This window comes from Ceratina calcarata, unplaced genomic scaffold (genome assembly GCF_001652005.2).
Source record: "Ceratina calcarata isolate Rehan_Ccalc_2016 unplaced genomic scaffold, ASM165200v1 scaffold97.2, whole genome shotgun sequence".
NCBI lineage: Eukaryota > Metazoa > Arthropoda > Insecta > Hymenoptera > Apidae > Ceratina > Ceratina calcarata.
The window spans coordinates 429,747-451,585 of NW_017181113.1; the positions used below are offsets into that span (position 1 = coordinate 429,747).

The 21,839-nt window shown below is 42.0% G+C and overlaps 4 protein-coding genes across 24 annotated transcripts in view; 2 read left to right on the plus strand and 2 right to left on the minus strand.

Moving 5' to 3' along the window:
* The window catches only part of AP-1sigma (AP-1 complex subunit sigma-2), a 6,174-nt gene extending 4,798 nt beyond the window's left edge, over nucleotides 1-1,376 (minus strand). The window contains exons 1-4 of one of the 2 annotated variants that reach the window (XM_018036066.2): nucleotides 1,219-1,375; nucleotides 907-1,085; nucleotides 689-797; nucleotides 461-598 (exon numbers count right to left, since the gene is read on the minus strand). In XM_018036066.2, coding sequence (XP_017891555.1) covers nucleotides 461-598; nucleotides 689-797; nucleotides 907-1,085; nucleotides 1,219-1,221 — 429 coding nt within the window. In that variant the 5' untranslated portion in view covers nucleotides 1,222-1,375. Of the gene's footprint in view, nucleotides 1-460; nucleotides 599-688; nucleotides 798-906; nucleotides 1,086-1,218 lie in introns of both variants that reach the window. The other variant, XM_018036067.2, reaches the window with a different exon arrangement.
* Nucleotides 1,377-1,403: 27 nt separating this feature from the next.
* On the plus strand, nucleotides 1,404-3,207 carry LOC108631866 (protein FRA10AC1). The gene is made up of 5 exons (XM_018036064.2): nucleotides 1,404-1,490; nucleotides 1,703-2,022; nucleotides 2,345-2,513; nucleotides 2,566-2,728; nucleotides 2,804-3,207. The coding sequence occupies exons 2-5, from the start codon at nucleotides 1,922-1,924 to the stop codon at nucleotides 3,094-3,096; spliced, it is 726 nt and encodes a 241-aa protein (XP_017891553.1). The 5' UTR covers nucleotides 1,404-1,490; nucleotides 1,703-1,921; the 3' UTR covers nucleotides 3,097-3,207.
* Nt5b (5' nucleotidase B) lies at nucleotides 3,203-16,374 on the minus strand. 15 transcript variants are annotated; one of them, XM_018036040.2, is made up of 12 exons: nucleotides 15,858-15,939; nucleotides 14,101-14,213; nucleotides 12,473-12,635; nucleotides 6,776-6,849; nucleotides 6,484-6,697; nucleotides 5,994-6,417; nucleotides 5,759-5,915; nucleotides 5,448-5,688; nucleotides 5,145-5,382; nucleotides 4,968-5,081; nucleotides 4,760-4,891; nucleotides 3,203-4,666 (listed from the first exon to the last, which is right to left on the minus strand). In XM_018036040.2, exons 2-12 carry the CDS (start codon nucleotides 14,150-14,152, stop codon nucleotides 4,604-4,606), a joined length of 1,872 nt encoding a protein of 623 aa, XP_017891529.1. In that variant the 5' UTR covers nucleotides 14,153-14,213; nucleotides 15,858-15,939; the 3' UTR covers nucleotides 3,203-4,603. The 15 variants fall into 15 exon arrangements, with proteins under 15 accessions (XP_017891529.1, XP_017891530.1, XP_017891528.1 ...); XM_018036041.2 differs by lacking the exon at nucleotides 15,858-15,939 and adding an exon at nucleotides 15,750-15,830; XM_018036039.2 differs by lacking the exon at nucleotides 15,858-15,939 and adding an exon at nucleotides 14,991-15,105.
* SecS (Sec synthetase) lies at nucleotides 15,214-21,835 on the plus strand. Of its 6 annotated transcripts, none has more exons than XM_018036060.2 (6): nucleotides 15,214-15,330; nucleotides 17,026-17,217; nucleotides 17,297-17,570; nucleotides 17,652-18,027; nucleotides 18,097-18,593; nucleotides 18,658-21,835. In XM_018036060.2, exons 2-6 carry the CDS (start codon nucleotides 17,104-17,106, stop codon nucleotides 18,921-18,923), a joined length of 1,527 nt encoding a protein of 508 aa, XP_017891549.1. In that variant the 5' UTR covers nucleotides 15,214-15,330; nucleotides 17,026-17,103; the 3' UTR covers nucleotides 18,924-21,835. The 6 variants fall into 6 exon arrangements, with proteins under 6 accessions (XP_017891549.1, XP_017891545.1, XP_017891546.1 ...); XM_018036056.2 differs by lacking the exon at nucleotides 15,214-15,330 and adding an exon at nucleotides 15,895-15,982; XM_018036057.2 differs by lacking the exon at nucleotides 15,214-15,330 and adding an exon at nucleotides 16,188-16,276.
* Nucleotides 21,836-21,839: the final 4 nt, after the last annotated feature.

The window sequence follows — 21,839 nt, forward strand, 5'->3', positions numbered from 1 at the left end:
ATATGTATGTATATAAATAGGATCTGAAACGTGTGCAATATCAATCGTCGACAAATTGTTTCAAAGTGAATGAAAACTATATACGGACAATCGAAGAATTATGAATAGAGGAGAATAAGCACGTAGTTCGCAAACGTGATGTGAGAATAATTCTTGAGAGAAATGTAAAATTGAGATAGAGTTAAGATCTGAATTTTGATTGGTATTATGTATCTTCCTTATCATCGTCCACGGTATACGGTCACGGTTGTGAGAAAACGACTCGTCGACGATAAATAATTAATAGAAAATTAATTAATTAATTATTGGAAGGACATCACGATAAATAATCATTGAAAGGTAAGATAGTATACCACAGGTAATAATTAATAAAGGGGCCTTGATCTCGAACGGTCAACTACTGATTAATTAATTAATTAAAAAACAGTCACAATCGAATATCCAAGTTCCCATAACTAACCTCCTGCAACAAATCCTGGGCAGCTATGGCTTTCAGGACGTTCTTCTTGCTCGTCTCTTGGATCTCCCCGCCGACGAGTAATTCGTCCAATATGAAATAGGCTTTCTCAAAGTTGAATATAATATCCAGTTCGCATACCTGCAAACGCGTTCAACGCATGGGTCGTACGTTGGAGACGATCGTAAGAGTTTGTATGAAGAATACTGTTTAAGGAGACGCATCACTTACACTCCCAAAGTATTTGTCCAATAGCTCGACATATCTGTGTATTATTTCCAGCGTCAATAACTCGTTGTCATTTTGCTCTATCGCGCAACAAAAGTATAAACTAGCATATCTGAAAAGAGCATTAAGATGAGACCAAAAAGTTCTCGAGCGGTACATCATGACGGTAGTAAGAATTGGGTAGGTAGTTTACAGATCAAGTTCAACTATCGAATTTTTACCTTTTGTAAACAACTTTCAGATCTTTCCATTCTAGAAAACTTGACATTTTTGGTTTCCTCGCCAAGATCGTCGTTATGAGTTCTCTGGTAATTTTCTTCTTGACTTTGTCCGGATGAGCCACGTACCACTTTTGTAATCTCAACTTGCCTTGACGACTAAATAACAACATGAATTGCATCTGAAAAGTGATCGTCCGAGTTAATAAAAAATTTATGATCGACGATACTATTCGAAGGTCGAGTTAGACATCGGAACTGTTGGAAACATCCTTATCACTCTTATTTCATCGACGAAAACTAATAATTACTTACCATTTTGTACGAATGTCTTTATAAAAAGCCACTGTAGGATTGTTTAACTTTAGCAACGAATTACGTACGTGGACCACAGCACATAAATGCATGCGACGGATATCAACAGTTCACTGATGGCCTCAATGTGGGCCTCTCAACGAAGCCATTTGTATGAACTCTAACGGCTCTAACCTAACCAGCTCTAACTGCTGATTGCTGATGGCATGGCAGGCATGTTGTGGGATCTTTTATAACTAGACGCCTGAAAGCATGCTCGAGTGACGTCACAGGTAGGGATGCAAGCCAGCCCGTGCATGCTGTTCAACTTTTCATTAGAGGTTATGTGTACATACTTGGATATAATTTTTATTGTACATTTTTTAACCATTTTCCAAGATAAATAGTGACTTTTTTTAATATCATATCAGATATTTAAAAACTGATGAGCTATTTCAGGAAATTTTAGCAGATAGGTCCATGATAGAAAGGTTATTTATTATAGAAAATCGCAATCATGGTCGTGATCAGTCGTGATTGAGTATAATCACGACTTGTGATCACCGTGAAAAATCATGGTCAGTGAGTTTGAGAAACTTCTACTACATGAATCTGAATCATCTCATTATCGTTTGAAATAAGTGAGATTTGCGTCAAATCGCGTCGGGATGGCAAAAATTATTGAAGCAGCGTAAGACAACGAAAGAAAATCGAAAGTAGAAACATGTTCCCTGCATACGCGTATTTGTCAGCTTATGACAGGCACAAAAAGTTGATCAATGATTATTTTACATTGTACGGAGGCACATCTTTGAGACGGGACACGTATGTTAAATCTTTTAATAAACTTTCATTCGTTTCTTATCGACATGTCTTAACCAAGCCCTTTTCTATCAAACTCATTTAAATGTTATCGAACTGCGGATTTGACGCGCGTATAACGTAAAATTCGTTTGATTTCCGAGAACACACAGAAAGTCAAATGTGAAACGCACTTTATCGCTCTTGGGAGTGAAGTTCCTATCCCATGTTTCACTTTTCATTAGAATCCGCAGTCGGTTTGTTACATTGCAAGGCGTGGTAGAAAGATGATAATTTTATAAACTCTGAAACAAGCAGCTCTTGATGTTTCGGCCTGTGTTTCGAGGTCCCGAGACAAGACGGACTATGACGTTATTAAAGAGAACCACAGATTTCTGTGGGATCAGGACAACGACGAGCCGGAGACGTGGGGTGCCCGTTTGGCAAAAAAGTATTACGACAAATTGTTCAAGGAGTATTGCATAGCTGACTTGACGTATTACAAAGAAAATAAGGTAGGTGCGAGATCTCTCCTTCGGTCAAATCCTAATCAACTACGTTGAATAGATCGCTTTGAGATGGAGAACTGAGAAAGAAGTTATCGTGGGCAAAGGGCAGTTTGAATGCGGGAACAAGAGGTGCAAGGAGAAGGAGGAAGGACTCAAGTCATGGGAAGTGAACTTTGGCTATGTGGAACACGGCGATAAGAAAAATGCTCTCGTCAAGTTGAGTGAGTAACTGTGTTATTTATCAAAAATTCGTTTCGTCTACATGTGTGCTAGTCGATACTGTCGTGTTCCCGGAGGATTGTGTCCAGAGTGTTCCGTAAAATTGAATTATCGATCCAAGAAGCGAGAAGTGAAGAGGCATAAAACGTTAAAAAGATTAGGAACGAACGTTGAACGAGCCGACAGTAGTAGTACCACGTCCACGGTTCATATTAAAATCGAAGAGGATCAAGCTGGAGGAATTAGTGCGGAGAGATCGGACAAACCACAGAAGGACGAATCGAAGATTTGGAAGGAGAAGCCGGTCGAAAGTCTGGAGAAAACGAGGGAACAAGAGTTTGAAGAATACTTGGCAGATCTATTAATGTAAGACACGATTTGTTTTAGGGAACGATGTCGGCACGGAAGATCTTATTTATAGCCGCTATTATTATTTTTATACATAGCGACTAGTCAAGTTTAAATAAATACACTGATCATAGTTGTTGTATCTTTATTTCGATCGGTACGCTCTACTCGTATTATATTGCACAATATATTTTCTCAACTTTTACACGCAAAGTAATCACCCGTCTTACTAGCAACGAAATCTCAAAGTTTTTTTCATACAAAGAAATCTAGCACCAACGGATTTATTTGTGTGTACATGTACAAGATATGAGAACGTGTACATCGTATAATAAATAAATATAACTATATATATATATATATATATGTATATATCTATTTTTATTGCAGTCGAATGCGTTCAACAACCTTCGCGATGTATATATATATATACATTATTGACAATAAGTGAACTCTGAAGTAATTTAGCTGCAAACTGCCGATACAGCTAACGTTTACCTAATATAATAATATCGATTACATTCCATTTTTATACCTAGTATAAAATATCCTCGCATACGTTGCAAAGGTATCGGTTGAATATTTCCTTTGTTAAAATCGAGGTATGTCTAATTCGTGATGCCTTCGATTTGCATAACATCAAAGTATTGTCTTACAAAATGACTTATTGATCAATTTGCCGACTTTTTACAATTGATAACAAGGTTCACGTGTACGCAGTAAAAGAAACTAAGAATACAATCTGACACGAGTACGTTTTATAACAAATAATTAATAACAAGTCCGTTCTTCGTCACTACATTACCCCTCTTTACTGAATCTTTAAGCTTGAACTTTATGTAAAAAGATTAACTGCCCCTAGTACTTGAATTTTTACACTGTTTTCTATAATCATGACCTTTACTACACGTGGTACAATAACAAGTTCCTAACTATATTGCACGAGGCTGAACTCATGAAACGCGCAGTACAGAATTAGAATCCCGCAGTTCAGCATTAAGATCCCGCCTTCGTAAGACAAATTGTTAAATATCTCTAAAAACGTCGTTGCGCGAGATACACAGGTTTGAAAAATGATAAAAAACTAAAACTCGTCATCGTCGTCGTCGTCGTTACGAAATAATAAAGTATGTTCTTCTTTATAGCAAAGTTATTACTAACACGAACGTACGTCTCGTTCGATTAGCTTCCGACTCGACCTGTGTACCTACTATATATAATTTAAAAACTTGTACACGAGTACCCATTTCCGTATACACGTATCTCGTCGTACTGTTCAACACGCATGTAAATAAACGCATCTAGCTAAATCGATAAACGAACGTACACACCAACGACGACGTGTTCACTATACGAGGCCCACCATTTTTCAAGGTAATAGCTCTGACAAACGTAGCAGTAAAACGGACGCAAATGAAACGACGGAAGACGACCCGACGCAACTCGGCGCGACTCGACTTTTATCACACGAGGAATGAGATTAGAAATTCCACGACTTGATCAAACATATTTTAAAGCAGAAAAACATTTTAATGCGGCAGGATTGCGTTCGATCCCTTTTCGACATAAAGTGGGCTGTTAAAATCGGTAATCTATCAAAAGAATGTAAGAAAACAAAAGGTGTAAACGAAAAAATGAGAAACGAGGATTCATTTGCAATTGCAATTTCTTGTACACGTCCTTACGTGATTCGCTTGCTTCTGCGAGTCGCTGTCCTCGTCGCTGCAATCCTCGTCGTGCGTGTGTGTCACGTTACGCGGTGTCTCGGGCCTCGCGTGCGGTATTTGATTGTTGGAGCAGTCCACGTACAAAGACTTCTGATAATCCGTCATATCATTAATACGAGTCTATGGAGTTATTAGACGTTCAGTGAAATGAACATTTGTTATTTACGTTCGGTTTGTTCGGCTCCTCTTCCTCCTCGGTCCTAAAAGTCCGCGATCGACTGATCATCGGCGTTCCCATAACGAACCTCTGTTCATGAGCGACCGTGCTCTCGTGAGGCATCTTGAAAACATCAAACGGCTTAGCCATACCCGATCAGACAAAAGAATTTCGTTTTGAACTTACCAACATGGCGGGAGCTCGGAACATGTACGAAAACGGGTAATAAATGAGATTTAAGAAGGTTGCCGCGTAAAGATCGGCATACCTGACTACTTGGCTACTGAAAAACGTTTGCCTGCTACCGCTACGGAATAACGAGCCCATCATTCCATACGCTAAATCCATCTTGTGCGTTACGTCCCTTATGGACGCCCGTAGCTTCGAAATATCAGGTTTCTCTTTTGTGCTGCTATCTAAATCTCTGACGGACAGAGGTAAAACGGTCGGTGAGAATTGGTGGGAGTCGTTCGATCGTCTCGTACTCACTTGTACATATCACCTAGCATAACGTCCAAATTCTGTAACTCTGCGAATAATTGACACTTGTCCGTCCAAACGTGTAGCTCCTGTACCAGTTCGGGCACTATCAAGAACGTTCTCCATCCCCTGATCTTCTTACTCTTTAAGATATCGCCGAAAATGTGATCTCCAACGTATAACACATCCTTGCCTTTCGCGCCTATCAGTTCGGTGAACACGTCGCACGAACCACCCGAGTATACTTCCCCTGCGCGTATAAATTTCACATCGTGATTGTTAGTCCTGTATCGTCCTATTATAGTATACAAGAAATCCACCTGTATGAAGCGGGCCCTTGTGTGTTCCTAGTTTTAAAGCACCAGTTCTGGTATTGACTTGCCGCAAGATCGTACCCTCGCCGAAAAACAGCGGTTTCCTAGCGTCCACTACGATAGTGTCGAAATACGTTTTCCAATTTCTATGCGGTTCGTCGGCCTGTGAACAGTTTCGTAGAATACCTCGCGTTCTCACGAAAAACAGGAAAAAAAAGAAAAAAAAATGACGAAGGTATACCTTAGCTCCGTGCGGAAAGTCAAACAGATACGTCATGATCCTGTCGGTGAAGACGTAGTCGCTGTTCGTTAAAAGGAACACTTTCGCCCCGCTCTCCCTGATTCTGTGAAGGAACATCGGCAGCCTCTTGTCTTTCTTCACGTACTCGTCCAGGTTTTCGATGGTCTTTGTCTTCAAATCGCCGTGGAGATGTATCCAGTCCACAGCGTTCCTCACGTCCTGGAAAATGCTCTTGAAGCTCATCGTGAGCTCGCCCTCCTTCACCCCCGTCTTCTCGCGCGTGTATTGCGGCGAATTCGTGAAAAAGTCTATCAAACATGCCAACAAATACGTCTCGGGAAGATTGAACAGCGTGTTGAGCACGTATACCCTGGATTCGTCCAATTGTAAAAATTTATTCGGATAAAGCTCGTATACTTGTGAACTGAAAAAGAGAGTCTGCTTGCACCGGCTGTTTTAACGAGACTTTTCGTACACTCGATCGTCTTACTGTTTCAAGAACTCGAAGCCGTGAACGCAAACGAGAATGTTCCCGTAGGCGTCTACTTTGAGCAGGTTCCCGTAAAGCGTGTCGAACCATAATCCTCGCACGGGGAAACTTGGATCGTATTCGAAGGCTTTGATCTCGTGTGGGTATCCCAGTGAAACAAGACGATCCTTCAATAACGTGAATCCTAGCTGTTCGTATTGCGGCGACTTGTACTCTAAAGTGTTAGAAACGACGGTGTGTCAGCGAATTGTCGTTTCGTCCGATATAGAAACAAAGGAGCTTCCGGATTTACCTGCTAGCGTGTAATCCATGTCGAAGCCATAGAACTTGATATTTTCTAAATGAAGGCTACGATTCACAAAAATTCTGCAACAAAACCGGACAAACTATGGATGGTACATTTGACAAATGAAAAATCCTAAAACCTCCCCTTTAGTCGAAACGTGACGATCGAATTGATCGGGAAACTCTGTGAGACACAGAGAACGCGTTTTTCAGAGGCTTTCTATAATCAGCTTGAACCATCCAAACCTGTTTCGGGCGACTCTTCGAGCTCTGCCGTAATCGTTAATAAACACTGTCTGTAATTGTTCTCTACTCGGCCATAACTTTGGCATCGTCATTATATCGGAATCGCTGACTCTCGTCGACAACGGTTCGACGTCGTCGTACCGTACGTCCATCTTTTAAACGAGAAATATTTGCTCTCTCGGTTTCGATCTTTAAATATGTTTTAAGGCTATGGTTTGTTTCAATTGTTATTCTCGCAAAACGTCGTCTCTTTGTTTCAAGAGAGACGAGAGAGAGAGAGAGAGAGAGAGAGAGAGAGAGAGAGAGAAAAAGAGAGAACTAATCTCGACGACCAATCTCGTACATCTTATCGTCCATTCTACAGTGTACAGCATGCGCAATGTGATAAATTATTCTTTACGAAATTAATGTAGATTTCACATAAAAATAATAAAATCGCAATGCTCCGTAATATGTAGAGGAAATGTAGAGATACGCGACGTTAACGCACCGTATGAGAGAAATTCGATACGGAGAGGATCAATTTAATGCATCCGTTTATGAAACGAGTGACAGGCCAATAATCGCGCCGATTTATATCGGAGCCACAGTGGTGGCTGAAAACCGCTATAATCAACGGAGGGTCGCGGTAAGTAATTCATTAATTCGAAGCCACGTGATCGAGCCTTGCTGCGGCATTTCTCACGCAATTTCTGCGCTGTCTCAACCGACCGATTATTTGGCATTCGATTGCGCCGGTATCTTTTTCTAATAATAAACAGTTACGCAGGACGATTACCGATTTCATGTTGAATTTCGCAGTGTCGCGATCTACGTAAATATTAATTCTGAAAGTGCAGTTACGAAATCCTCGCGGATAATATACGTGGACGGACAGTTATGTGCGAGTTACTGGTAAATGAAATAGGCAGAGGGGGGAGGCTCGCTCATTGGTTTCTCTTGTGCAAACAAATAACGGGCCTGTTTCATTTACCGACCCGTCGTCGATTTCTATCAGAAGAGAATAAACGAGGAACTTACTCGTTCTGGATGCCGCGTCGCGAGTTCACGAAATTCGCAGCTGGCAAGGCGCCGTCATTCACATCCTTCAGCCACATTTTTCGCTATTTACAAATAATCATCAGCGGCTTGCGACCGATATGCGTGTACCTCGGTTAGTCGGTAACGACACCTTCGATAGAATGGGAGAATCGATCAATTTAAAGATGTATTGGCTATACAGTCAATCCCAAAAGTTTATGTACCTTAGAAAAACGCATTTCCTATAATTAAAAAGAAATCAGACGTCGGAAGAATAATGCTAATAATAAATAGCTACGTGCTAAAAAGTATAGGAGGAAATTTAAAAAATGCGTTTCTAAAGTGCATAAACTTTTGGGATTGACTGTATAGCCAATACATCCTTAACACGGAAAGGTTGATTAACAGACAATGAACAGAACGTTTCTCTCTCGATTTAATCGGAACGCGGTTCTTACATCATCGTTCGTAACGCGACAAGTTCGCAAACTGCTGCGTCTACTCATTCTCGTTCGTCATACTAGCAACGTGCACAGTGTATCTCCGGTAGAGAATAATGACACTCGACAACGGCTCATTATTTAGCGCGTGTCTCGCATGCGAACGGGATTCCGCGAAAAGAGTGCGCAAAGTCTCGAATAGCCGACGAAACGATCTTTCTTATCGACAAGTGAAAAGTTATAAAACTGCTTGCGAGTGATTAAAAAATAATTTATTCAACTATCGCACCCCATTTATGTAATTGCACGCGCTGTTTAACTGAGCTGCGAACGTCGGTCCATCGTTCTCAGGATACTCTCATTCGTCCTCGTCGCGGTCGAATGTGCCCCTCGAACGAGATCAAAGGTTTCGTTCAATTGAAATTTAGTACATGTTTGGCGAACAAACGACTCGGCAGAATTCGACGACGTACTCTCTCATCGAGCGTACTCGGCAACTTGAAGAGAACGAAAGAAATGTCTTGTCACGCGGTAAATAGACTCAAGCTCGAATCAAGGATTGGAGATACTGTTCGATCGAAGCATTTCGTCGCGATTAAACTGTCTGTGACGTTAAACTGCTCGACACGCGCGTTTTCAAGTGCATACACCGCGTGACCGAGGTTTCTATCTCGACTGTTGCAGCCACAGAGACACGATGGAGAGTGAGTAGGTGTTTCAACGACTTTGACAAATTCGTTAAACGTTCTGTTTAAGGCATAAAATAAGACACGAAGAGAGCGCGAACCCGGTACTCACTTCCGACTATAACTGACACTTGTTACTCTTCAAATAAATCGTCACCGTGTTAATCGGCACTGTCACTCTCTCTCTCTCTCTCTTTCTCGAGATAGAGAGAGAAAGAGCACGCGAGTGTGAATAAAGAAAGAACGAAGAAACGAGCGTGGATGCTCGTCGTGGAAAGTCGCGTGGTAGGAAACGAAGCGATGCGATCCCCACGATGATCAAACGTCAACTGATCCTTGACTCGCCGAGTGACCAGTTAATACGCGCCGATAGCAATTAATTCATCGTCTTCCGGGCATAAATCTGGTCCATCGGCTGGCTTCCGCTGTTAGCTAGAAGACCCCCTTTTCACTCACTCAGAGGACGAGACACTTAAAATAGGATCGTTGTAATTACAATTTCACGGCCACTACGCATTTCGTTATTTACGTTATACATATACTCGGTATTTGGGAATAAAATGAGGCCTAGCTCGTGCCAGAAATGAACTGTGAACCGTCTGTCTCGTTATTACGCAATGATCAGCATTGTTTTCGATTACCGCATACTTAAGAGACACACACATCCCGATGATACCGAGCTCGGAGATACCTACACACGTTCGGGTCTCGCGAGACCAAGTGGAAAAAAAAAGAAGATAAACGATAAGACCGAGTGGTCCCATGGAATTTTTTGCACAATTGTCATAATTGGCGGAAGCGGGAACGACGCGCGTGGTCTCGCGAAGAATCCCAATTTAGCGTGTCGCGTTCAACGATAGACGCACACACTTTCGTTCCTACGCGAACACGACCTGGCGATACAGGGCGTTTCGAGGACTAGCTCGACGAGAGCGTGGGACTCGTTCTTATGGTTTGAGAGGTACGCTTAATCTTCACCGAGCACACGATCTCGTTATCAACGAGAGCCTCGTGAACGTACCTCGCGAATCACGTTACATCGTGGGAGGAACCTTCGAACTCGGAAACCTTCGTTGTTGCTACTAAAATTAGACATTTCCAAACTCGACCTTTCCGACACAATCGTTAGATTCTATCGAACTTCCGACTCTTGGAGTTTGGCGGTTCGCATCGATTCTCAGGAGGAGTTGCTAGCTGTTAGCCGATTACTTTCTGACCGATCATCGAGTCGGCTAATATTTCAGGATATTTGATAGACGAACGCTTGTAAATTCATCCGATAAAACGTGCCGTGGCGATCGATTCGTACACCTCGCTGAATTGTGTGACGACACACGAAACGAAAAAGCAACGCACGACTGTTTTCACGTTTTAATTACATACATTGTTCAGACGCTTCGAACTTCTTTGCAGCTGGTATTGTTGCACGTTGGTTATCGACTTTCGTTGAACTCGGTCAAGTGTCGAAACACGTAGGTAAGTACGTATTCACACTTTCACTCTATTTATTTGCTGTGTCTGCACGGCCACCGAAATTACTCGAGAAAAAATTACGGAACCTAACTTGGGATCTAAGAAATTCGAAACTCTCGACGATTCCTCGCGGGGCACGTGTCCCTTTTGACACTAGCTGATACGTGCAGAGAGGACCCTGCGACTTGTATATTCTCAGCCAATATTCGCCCGAGTCGAACAGTGTGTGTTCGATATACGATTGGCAGTATCATAGTTTCCAATTAAAAAGAAACTTGGGAACAAGTTCTGCTATTTTCTGTCGTGACTAAGCAATGGAATAATCGACCATTTCCAATTAACTACCTAGTGTCGGCGCTCAGTTATTATATAATGGAACGTCGTCTTTTTTTCTCAGCTAATGAAATCGCACGTCTCTCCATCGCACACACGAGATGATGAAATTGGTATTAGGTTCCGCCCGTTACTCGTCTCCGCCCCGTCTCCGCTCGATACTCCATATCAACGAGAAGAGAAATATCGATTCACTGCAATCGTTATCGATCGCCGAAGAATCGAAACAACGCAACGTAATGTTCCTCCTATCGCAGAAAATAATTTCATACGTGCTGATATTAAGTTACGCGTGCACACGCATTCGTCTAGTTGAGATGCGCTGCTAAAATTAAATTCTAAACGTAACTAAAACCACGTTCACCGTCTCGTTCTGCTTTGAATAAGCAATTCACTCCGAACGGTATCAATGGAGACGCGCGTATATACTATGTAATCGAGACTGTCTTTGCCAAGATTTTCTACAAACAAAATAAATTGCATCCAGCTTGAACGCCGAAATTAATTATCGACCCATTTACGCGTTCACACATGTTCCCTATAAGATAAAACGTAACGTAAAAAAATCGTTTGGTCCAGTAATTGTTACGATAATTAAGTACCGATGATACGCAAGTGGGTGAAAGAATTTCAATGACATCGAGTGGCAAAGATATTTTGCTAGACAGCCGCGTGAGAGCAGTCACGTATCTTTTTTTTACGTCCGGAATCTTTTTGAAACGCCACTACGCGCGAACCGAATTGGTCAGTCAGTCAGTCAGACTGGCCAGACTTGGGGGACGACGTGAATGGCTCGCGTGCTTAAACACGAGGAATACATAGGAATAGTGTCTAAAGTGACAATTCTGTATATTTCTGAAATTCGTCTCTTCGGGATTCAGGACAGGCACTCTCGACGGATACGATCGCGCGTACGAAACATGACGAAATGTATTTTGCAGCACTCATTTTGCATTTAAGATATCGAAATCTGTTTTCCGCTTGTCAGTATCGTACGTACGTCTCTCTCATGACCACAAGCGAAACGACAGATAAAAGGGAACAAATACTTAGTCGATGTTTATTACGCTCGTTTCGGAACGGTTACGAAAGTGGAAGATGATAATCGAGATACAAACGAGAAAAATGGTATACTGTACGAGTCGAAGGTGTCGAGCTTGGTAAGAGTACGTGTTAGGACGGATCCGCATTGCAGTAACGGCAAGTTATACCCCGGTCGAGTCGAGGCGTAACGAGCCAAGTCGTTTGTATTTAAATAAGAATTAGCACCAGGAAATAAGACAAAATATTGACAAACATCGGATAAGATTCCAGTGCATATCGTTACGCCGATACGCTCGCTCGTGCTAACGACACGAATAAGCAGAACAAATAAACCGACGAGGAAATTTTCTAATATTGTAATCGTGTGAAAACCACGGGTGAAACGAGTTTGCTGCTATTTATCCCAGTTAGTAAGCGGATGATTCACAGGTCGACGCGTGAAAATAAAATTGAGTAAATTACCTGTGACCCAATTTACGTTTGTATGTCGTTCTTACGCCGCGGCCGACCTCATTGCAGCCATCCGGGTCGTTACGACAGTTCCTGGTCATTGTTATCCCGGCGTAGGTCTCAGGCCTGTCCCCAAAAGAGATATTCGACTGATCCGGGAACGGGATTTTGCAGCCTGCTCCATAATAACATTCGAATGCCGGTTACTGGGCAAAGGAACTCGGCTAATGGAATATCGGGTCTGAACCGCGAAACATTTTTGTTCTCTCATTGCTATTCTAAACGTCATTCTGTTCATTTTGTCTCTTTGATACGACGAGATGAGACGCGCGGTATCTGGAAAGGAAAATACCAAAATTCCTCTCCCTTCAGCGGAAGAGACGATGTTGCGACTGAGCGCCAACGAACGAGAGAACGAGAGGAACAATGACCGATGAGAATTTAAATTATTTTAGTCGATCTAATTTTAGAAAGCTATCGGCGGCACGGACGACCTGTTCCGTTGGAATATTAATAGGGTATTGTGTGTTTTATCTGTCTGAAACGAACGGAACAAATCATCGACGACGACGGTACGTCGCACTGCGCGTAGAAGATGATAAGGGAAACGTGTGTACAGAAACGAGGAAGCAATTTACCATTTGTTTCCAATGCTGTGACCGGCACGTCGACGTTTTCACGGCTCATAACGGGTCGATCGTGACTCTTCTTGCAGTCCGTTTATATCGATCACAAACGGAGATCGAGCGAACAGAGAGAAAATTGTTTAGCTCACACGTTGACTGGCCACGGCGAGTGACAACGGTGTAATGAATGCGGGGCAAACATTTTCAGACCGCTAACACGCGAGCAAATAATGCCCCGAAAGTATCGGCGGGAACGACGGGCGACTGGACGATAAGAAGGCTGCAGGGGTCATTCGCGTGACGACGACGACGATAGTAGACCAGAAGGAAAAGTACGCCGGGAAACAACGAACGACAATACGAATCGATTAAATCAACGAAAGATTTCACGTATGAATCAGAAACGAGATGGAAGAATTCGTTTTCCCGTAACAGGTGACACCCCGAATTTGTGTCACTGTGAATAACGCGTAGGAAGACACGTCCGCCGTGCTTCTCTCATCTTTTAATGACAGAATACACGTTCGTTATCTTCTGAATGTTTTGACAATCGCTGCTGTTATCTAAATGATGACGGTTAAGTGGAGAGAAGTGCGAATCATCGCGTGAGATTATGTTTCATTTCGCATGACTGAAGATAAATATGTACGTTTAGAGATTCGTTCCGATTGGAATAATCGAATCGAATGTAATCCGTACGGCGAGCAAAACGATGCGCGAACAAAAAGTATAGATCTCAAACAGTTGTCATTTTCGCCAAATACGATTGAGCCGCTTCCGATGATTTGCGTACAGGTCGGTCGACCGCAGTCTTCACGATCTTGCGAATGCGATAAAATTTCTGATTTCCGATAACCTGAACCCCGTTTGTCATACGATCATACGCTGCCAAGTACTTGTAACGCGCTGGATTGGGATACTCGTTCCAATATCTAGTCTAACACCTTACAAATGTTTCATAGAACTTCTCGTAGGAAACGCGAGTACGTTTAATTGAAAATTAGAATCACAAACCTCTGACTGGCTTGCCGGTACCACTTCCTGCTTCCGGTGGGATCGTTTTCATTCTGGGATGTGCTGTTCGCGTGATCCCCGTGCGAATTACAATTTTCCAATTCCATGATCAACTGGAAGAATTCAAGGGAAAAGAGGATTCATCAATCTATAGATACAATCGGACCATGTACGCTCGTCAATTTTCATAACAATCATTTTCATTCGCAACAGAGCCATTCTCGAGCGAACGGAATTTAAAAGTCGGTAATGCGACGCGTGCAAACATGCATCCGCATGTCGACACATTGACAAGTACTTATACTTGTCAATTACTTATCGCGTGCAAAATGCATTCTCAAGCAAATCACAATTAAATGTAAATGCAGCCAATTACAAGACATGGTATATATAATAGACTCGACACAGGATCGTGTGTAATAATTCACATTTACATCACTCGCGAGCTCGTTCACTTTCAGAACCGCACGTAAAATTTCATCCACTGCAACTATCGTTGTATGTATCAAAAACCAACAACAAACGAGCAAATTGTCTCGGCTAATTGTATACGTAAGACATGCTGCTACAACTGTCAGTCGTTACTAGATGACTCTCGTTCACAATGCAAAAAACATGCAAGGAAATCTAATTGTCGCTGACAAGTGCGAGTTGTTACAAAGAATTGCGAAAAGGTATATACGGCCATTGATATCAACGGGACCGATTAGCGAAATTATCGCGAAAACGGAGCGAACGTACCTACAGCCGTTCGAGCGTTCAACGATCAAGTACTCTAACGTTTTGTATATAAATCTAAGAAAGCACAGAGAAAGTATTCTAGCTTAGGTTAATATATTAACACACAGCACGACACACTTTCATTCGAATACTAACTCAAACACACTGACCAGTGTCTGTCATCACAATGCAAACCTCACCGCCGCGCATCGGGGTCAATTCACTGAATTTGCATTGACCCGCATGCAGGTATGCCAATGCACAGAATTCAAGTGTTCCTATATTGTTAGCGGATGATGACCGTTGGCGGAATGTTCAGGGTGAACGGATCGAAGTTTTATTTATAAAAACCGCGACAAATCGCACAGATGTATCGTAAAAAAAAAAGTATGAATCGCACGTGAGTAATCTCGGTGTGGAATTCTGATCAGGTATTTTTCGGTCATCTCTTCGTTGTCGTCGGCTGTCGAGAGAACGATCGAGACGCATGGAAGAAAGAGGTGTGATTACGTAAGTTTCACGAGGGCAACTATTTAAACGCGAAATTATTTAGAGGCGTACACACATGTCAATTGCAAGATCAAGTTCAAACGGACTGGATCTAATATAAGCGCGAGGCATTGCAAAGCCACTACAGAATACTATGTGTTAAAATAGACATGATAAACGAACCGAGAGAACAAGTAATAAAGTAATACGTGCAATGAATATTTCTCGACACGCCGCGCTACCATGATACTCGTTCGATGCGAGCTCGTCCCCATTTTAATTGCGAGCTTGTACGCGCTCAAAGTTTAAACGAAAAACAAACGACCGCAGGCAAATACTTGTACAGACTCTATTAACATGTATATAAATTACAACAATTGAGATTGAATACTACTGTCAGATTTTATAAAGATTTAAATAGTAGAATGTGTACGACATACTTAAAGATCGATGATTCTGCGCTACATTTCCATTTTTCATATCGGCGTGTGATGATCGATGATTTGAATGGGAGATGGGACGGGGTAATTTATCAGAAAGTGATGCACCTGCCGCATAGTTGAGTCGTAAGTCGTACGCGAATCACTTTGACCCGCAAAGGCGGCGGACGAATTCGTTCGTAGCGCCGTACGCAACCCGTCCGTCCGCTGTCGCCTGAACGCCATAATTCGAGGTAAAATCCCGTAATTCGTAGTTTTCGCAATTCTCCACGCGTCCGCGGTACACATCGTGTAACTAACAACAGTCGAAACACAGTCCTCAGGCCCCAGTGGCCAAACAATTACGTTGCATCCGCTCTGTTGCGTAAAATTAATCCGATTTAGGTGACCTCGACGCGACATAACCTACAAAACCCGTATGTGCCTGCTGACAATATCCCCGACCGTTCGCGTTCATCTCGCGTCCGCCTGGGGTTGAATTCGCGTTACGAATCACACGGCTTGGAGTCCTTGAAATGCATCGTCAGGTAGTGATCGTCGAACGCACCGCTGTCAATATCTCATCTCGCAGCCCAACCCATTTTCTGTTCTTTCGTTTATCAGACCGCGTCCCACCGTACACCGCGTGTCACCTACGGAATCGACGGACGATCTGCTAACTCGTTTACCACCGCTTCTCTCTCGCTCCAGGAACATTTGTTCTTCTCATATTATTTCCTCTAATAGGTGTGTTGCATCGACCATATTCGTCCATACATAATAAAAACACATAACCTTCACCGCGTATCAATGTTCCATTTTATTTCACTCTCATCGAAAAGAACCGCGCGCGCTCTCTCTCTCTCTCTCTCTCTCTCTCTCTCCCGCTTCCACACTGTTTTACGTGACGTTGTCGATTTACACGACCGATTCACGAAGAAGTCTCTGCCGATTACTTACTCTTTAGTGTTCGCATTGAATCGACGTGATACGTTTTTTGCACAGTGATTATTTTAAGATATCCCGTCTACCGATACACCGTCATGTTTACTTTCGTTAATTAAACGCCTTTTGTTTTTGTACGTATTACGATTAGTTCCCGCATGTCGCAAGGCATAATGTATATATAATTTCTGTATCCGTACATCCGATATTTTAATAAATTTTATTTTTACATGAAAAATGTGTTTTTATTTTCTGCGAAACTTGACTCGACTCGGCGGCACCTTCTGTGTTCACATACTAGAGATAATAATAACAATAATTATTCTAACAATTTAATATTGATTATCGAAAGCAATGCTGTACTAAGGCATCAAACTTCCTAACATTTGTGGCCTAAGTATTTGAAAGAGTCCGACCAGAATCGAAGAAGATGAACAATCAGGCATTCAGCTTAGCGGAAAGACTTATCCCTTCGACCTACGTGCAACAAGGTTTAAACGCAAAGAAAGCACGTGAGAATCTTATAAGACACTTTATCGAGCACGTAAGACGATTCTTTCGACATCTTTTCGTCTGCGTCTTATCATTTTTACGAATGATCGACACAAACACTTTGGGAACAGCAAAAATGGCCAGAGGACGGCTGGGACGATGCTACGATAGAAGCTTTCCTCTCAGACCTCTCACAAATGGACAGCAACAATTTTCCTGCAAATTGTAGCGTCGGGGAGCGCGAGGCAAGAATCGCGTCGAACATTGTTGCGAGGCGACACTATCGGATGGGTCATGGCATAGGCAGGTCGAGTGATTTGGAGGAAGTGCAACCAAAAGCTGCGGGTAGCAGCTTGATGTATAAACTAACGAACGCACTAGTACTCGAAGTTATCCGATACATGGGTAAGATGAATGTTGCGAGCGATGTTGCATCTCGTGCCACTTACGACAGTGCGATCAATGATCACGTTGTTCTCTTTCCAGGTGTAAAGAGTATAGCGGGCTGTTTTTTATCACCGATGGCTACAGGCATGAGCCTGGTCTTGTGTATGTTAACGTTCAAACAGGACAGGCCGCGAGCGAGGTACGTCCTGTGGCCTAGAATCGATCAGAAATCAAGCTTCAAGTCGATAATCACGGCTGGATTAGAGCCGATCGTTATCGAGACCAAGATAGTCGGCGACGAGTTGAAGACGGACATGCAGAGACTTGAGTCTCAAATGGCAGCTTTAGGTGAAAGCGTTGCCTGTGTGCTCACGACCACTAGCTGCTTCGCGCCCAGAGCGTACGATTCCATCGACTCTATCGCGGCGCTTTGTACCCAGTATAACATTCCTCACTTAGTAAATAATTCATACGGGTATGTACAGCATATTTCTTTAACGTTTAAACGAATGTGAACAGTTCTTCTCACACTGCTCACCGACAGGTTGCAGAGCACAAGGTGCATGCATTTAATTCAACAAGCATCGCGAAAAGGTCGCGTCGACGCTTTCGTTCAGAGCACGGATAAGAACCTTTTAGTGCCGGTCGGCGGCGCAATCGTTGGATCGTTCGACAAAAGCCTTCTAGATCGCATATCAAAAAATTATCCGGGCCGCGCGAGCGCTAGCTCTATCATGGACGTAATGATAACGTTGCTGAGCCTAGGCATGGCCGGTTACAAGCAATTGATAACGCAACGAAAGGAGATGTATTCGTATTTGAAGGAGGAACTTGGAAAATTGGCGGCGAGACACGACGAGAGATTGCTGGACACCAAAGGGAATCCGATATCGATGGGAATGACTCTACAGTGTTTGAGCCATCAGCACGATAACAAGCAAGTGACGATGCTCGGCTCGATGCTGTTCCTTCGCAACGTCAGCGGTACGAGAGTGATAACGACGACGGAGTCTAAGCATATTGTTAATCACAAGTTCGAAGGTACGTGAGTTTCGAGAATACAGACGACAGAGGATTCACTGCGAGTTTCCCAAATTTGAATCAGGTTGGGGAGCACACAATAGCAATTATCCAGTGCCATACTTGACCGCTGCGGCAACTCTGGGCATGAAGAGATCGGACGTCGAGCTGTTTATACAACGACTAGACAAAGCTCTGACCGAAGTGAAGAGACGTTCGGCCCCGGTCACACCGACAGCGTCTCTCGCCGGATCCAGTATCAATGGAGACGCGGGAGGTGCCGGTGGTCCCGGGGAGTCTAGCACAGCTTCGACCAGCCGGGCGAGCAGTAAAGACAGTTTGAGAAAATGAACCGTAATCAACGCAACTGGCCAGTCGAATCAGTACATTAATCTGTAAGTATAAATCCGCTACTTACAGCCGATAGTCGTGTTGCTGCATACCTCGTAGGAATGTTTTCATTTTCGACGAAACAAGAAAAATTTTTCTTCTTCAAAATTCATTACTGTCTCTCTCTCTCTCTCTCTCTCTCTCTCTCTCTCTCTCTCTCTCCTGTGTCCGAGCCGACATCACACATTTGACTACGAACATTTTTGTCGACTAATTAACAACACGACGACATAAACTGGTAACGGATTCGCATTCCAACGAGGTATACGCGCGCGCGCGTAAAAATGCGCTGATTCGTCTGTCCACTTGCGTTGGACCACCGTCAATTGAAACGAAAGAAAACGAGAGATACTAATAACGGGACGTGTCTAAGCTAACGGCGAGGAAAAAACTGTTGAGTATATTATATAAATTTGTTTGAAAATATTCATCATCGATGAGCGCTGGCCGCGATATTATTTGTTGTACGATTTTCTTATGTTACGATATACGTATACGCGCAGAGTTATATTTCGTCCGATTCTCCATTAGAAGTTTAGACGACGATAGTGTACAAGTTAGTTGAACATCCCTTAAACGTAGCTTTGCAACAACGATCTCTTTGTTTCATAGAAAGGGTATAATTATGAAGAATTCCGTGTTTCAAAAACGTTGAGCCGAGAATTAAAAAGACACATTTGTTTGCGTTAGCAACGTTATTACGAAACGTTTACTTTCACCTAGAGGTAATGTAATTCTGTAGTTGTCGCGTTACTTGTAAAGAGAGGTTCATAGTAATTCGACAGTTACCGTTTCTTTCTCTCATCACTCTCGTTCGTAGGCTGCTGCTGCTGCTGCTGCTGCTGCTACTACTACTACTACTTAACAAAAATCCAATTAAACACGTAAATGCGTACATACGTTCTTTTTTTATGAACGCTTTGTCGTTTGCGGAGATCTCGTGTAAAAAACGACGCAGTATTATCTTTTATTAAACTTTTACTTTTTAAAGAAACGATCGAAAGGAACTACGTAACGAACGGCATATTATTATATATTGCTAAACACAATCATTTTCTAATTGCGTGTACGAATCGTTGCGTGCGCGGTGCGCGCGACTCGTACGTGCAGAGAGATACACTTTCCGGATTCACCTGTATTGTTTTAATTTACAACTACGTTCAACATACGATGCACGTTATTTTGCGCATAGCAATGTAAGTCAATTAACATTCGGTACAATATTTAATGAAATCAATAAAAGTTGGCCGGAACCGAACGATATATAGATACCAAGTATATAAATAATTCGCATAATTATACTTTGCGCGCACCAATTGTTGTTTAATTCGAATAATTCTCGATCATCGTGTGTTCTGTTTGCGGTGAAACAACACACAGCGTATATACGCGTATGTACATTGCAAAATTGTATCGTTTAGATGCCTTTACATAAACTTTAGTGATGTAATATATATTTGTTGATAACGTGTATGTATTTAATAACGTTAGAACGCTCACGCAGAAGGAAGCAATACAATGTACAAAAATTAACGAATCGTTGTTATATTTGTTAAACGAAAGAATCAAATAATAAAAAACTTACGGCGCGTTATATGTATACACATGGTATTCGGTTGATGATTGATTTTTGTAACGTTTGGATAATTTCTCGAAACGTGTATAATTTCTGAATCAATGAAACGTTACGGAATCGTTGTTCAGGTTGACACTCGCTATCGCGTAGAACTGTATTTTATCATCATGACATTATTTGTAAAAGAAAGACGTGTAGACGATCGAGGAGATTGTCATTGTAGAATACATATGGTACACGGTATTATGCTAGCGAAAATCCAATGTACATACATATATGAATGTTTTTTCATTTCTGTATCATAATTCACTTTTACACATTGTACGTTCGTTTATAATTATACATATATATATATATATATATGATTGACAATTTCGTATAAAGGCCAGCTTAGAAGAGATCATACGAGTACGCATGCCTTTTACATGAAACAACGATCTGCGCGATCCCGACACTTTTTCCAATTCTTTTCGTACCTTTTCAAATGTTACCATATTGTCATTACATGTAATGTACACTTCTGATAATCGAACGAATTAATTTAATCAAAGTGTCGTTGTAAAGAGAACACAAGATATAAAATTGATCAAGCTCATCACCTCGTTACATTCCCAAGTTTATCGCAGTTGATGTGCACTATTGGCTGTGAACATGTTTTAACAAATAATGTGTTGAACCAAGGGAAAAACGATTGTCCACTGTTTCACACCGAGTTATTTTTTTACAAGAGAAACGTTTCGTTGTATTCACAGAATCTCGACGTTCGAGGGAGACGCGTTGCTGCTGATATGCTGTACATACGCAATTGTTTTAACATTTTTAAAGACAAATGTATGTAATAAGATACTCGAGGCACTAGCGTATAAGCAGAGTAAATTTAAACAATGCTCGTTCCAACGTATGTGCACTGTACATGTACGAACAAAATGATCCCAAAACACACTCTCTCCGATCACGATAAAACGCATTCTACGTATTTGTTTATTATTTGTGACGACCAGAAGTATTTGAAATTCAAATGGAAATTACAGACAAGATGTTTTAGATGTTGAATACGAAAATCAGACAAGATCGAACATTTCCATTTGAAAATTCGAATAACGTACGTAGTATACATTGTATACTTGTTGTACGGTAGTGTTCACTACTAATGGAAGGCATGTAACACACGATAATGAATATAAATAAAATATACATACAATAAGCTCTTCCCCATCAGCAATTATCGTGTGATGGCGATATAGTCAATGTTTTATTTGTAACATGTGCAACTATTGAATAAATAACAATAAAAATATTAA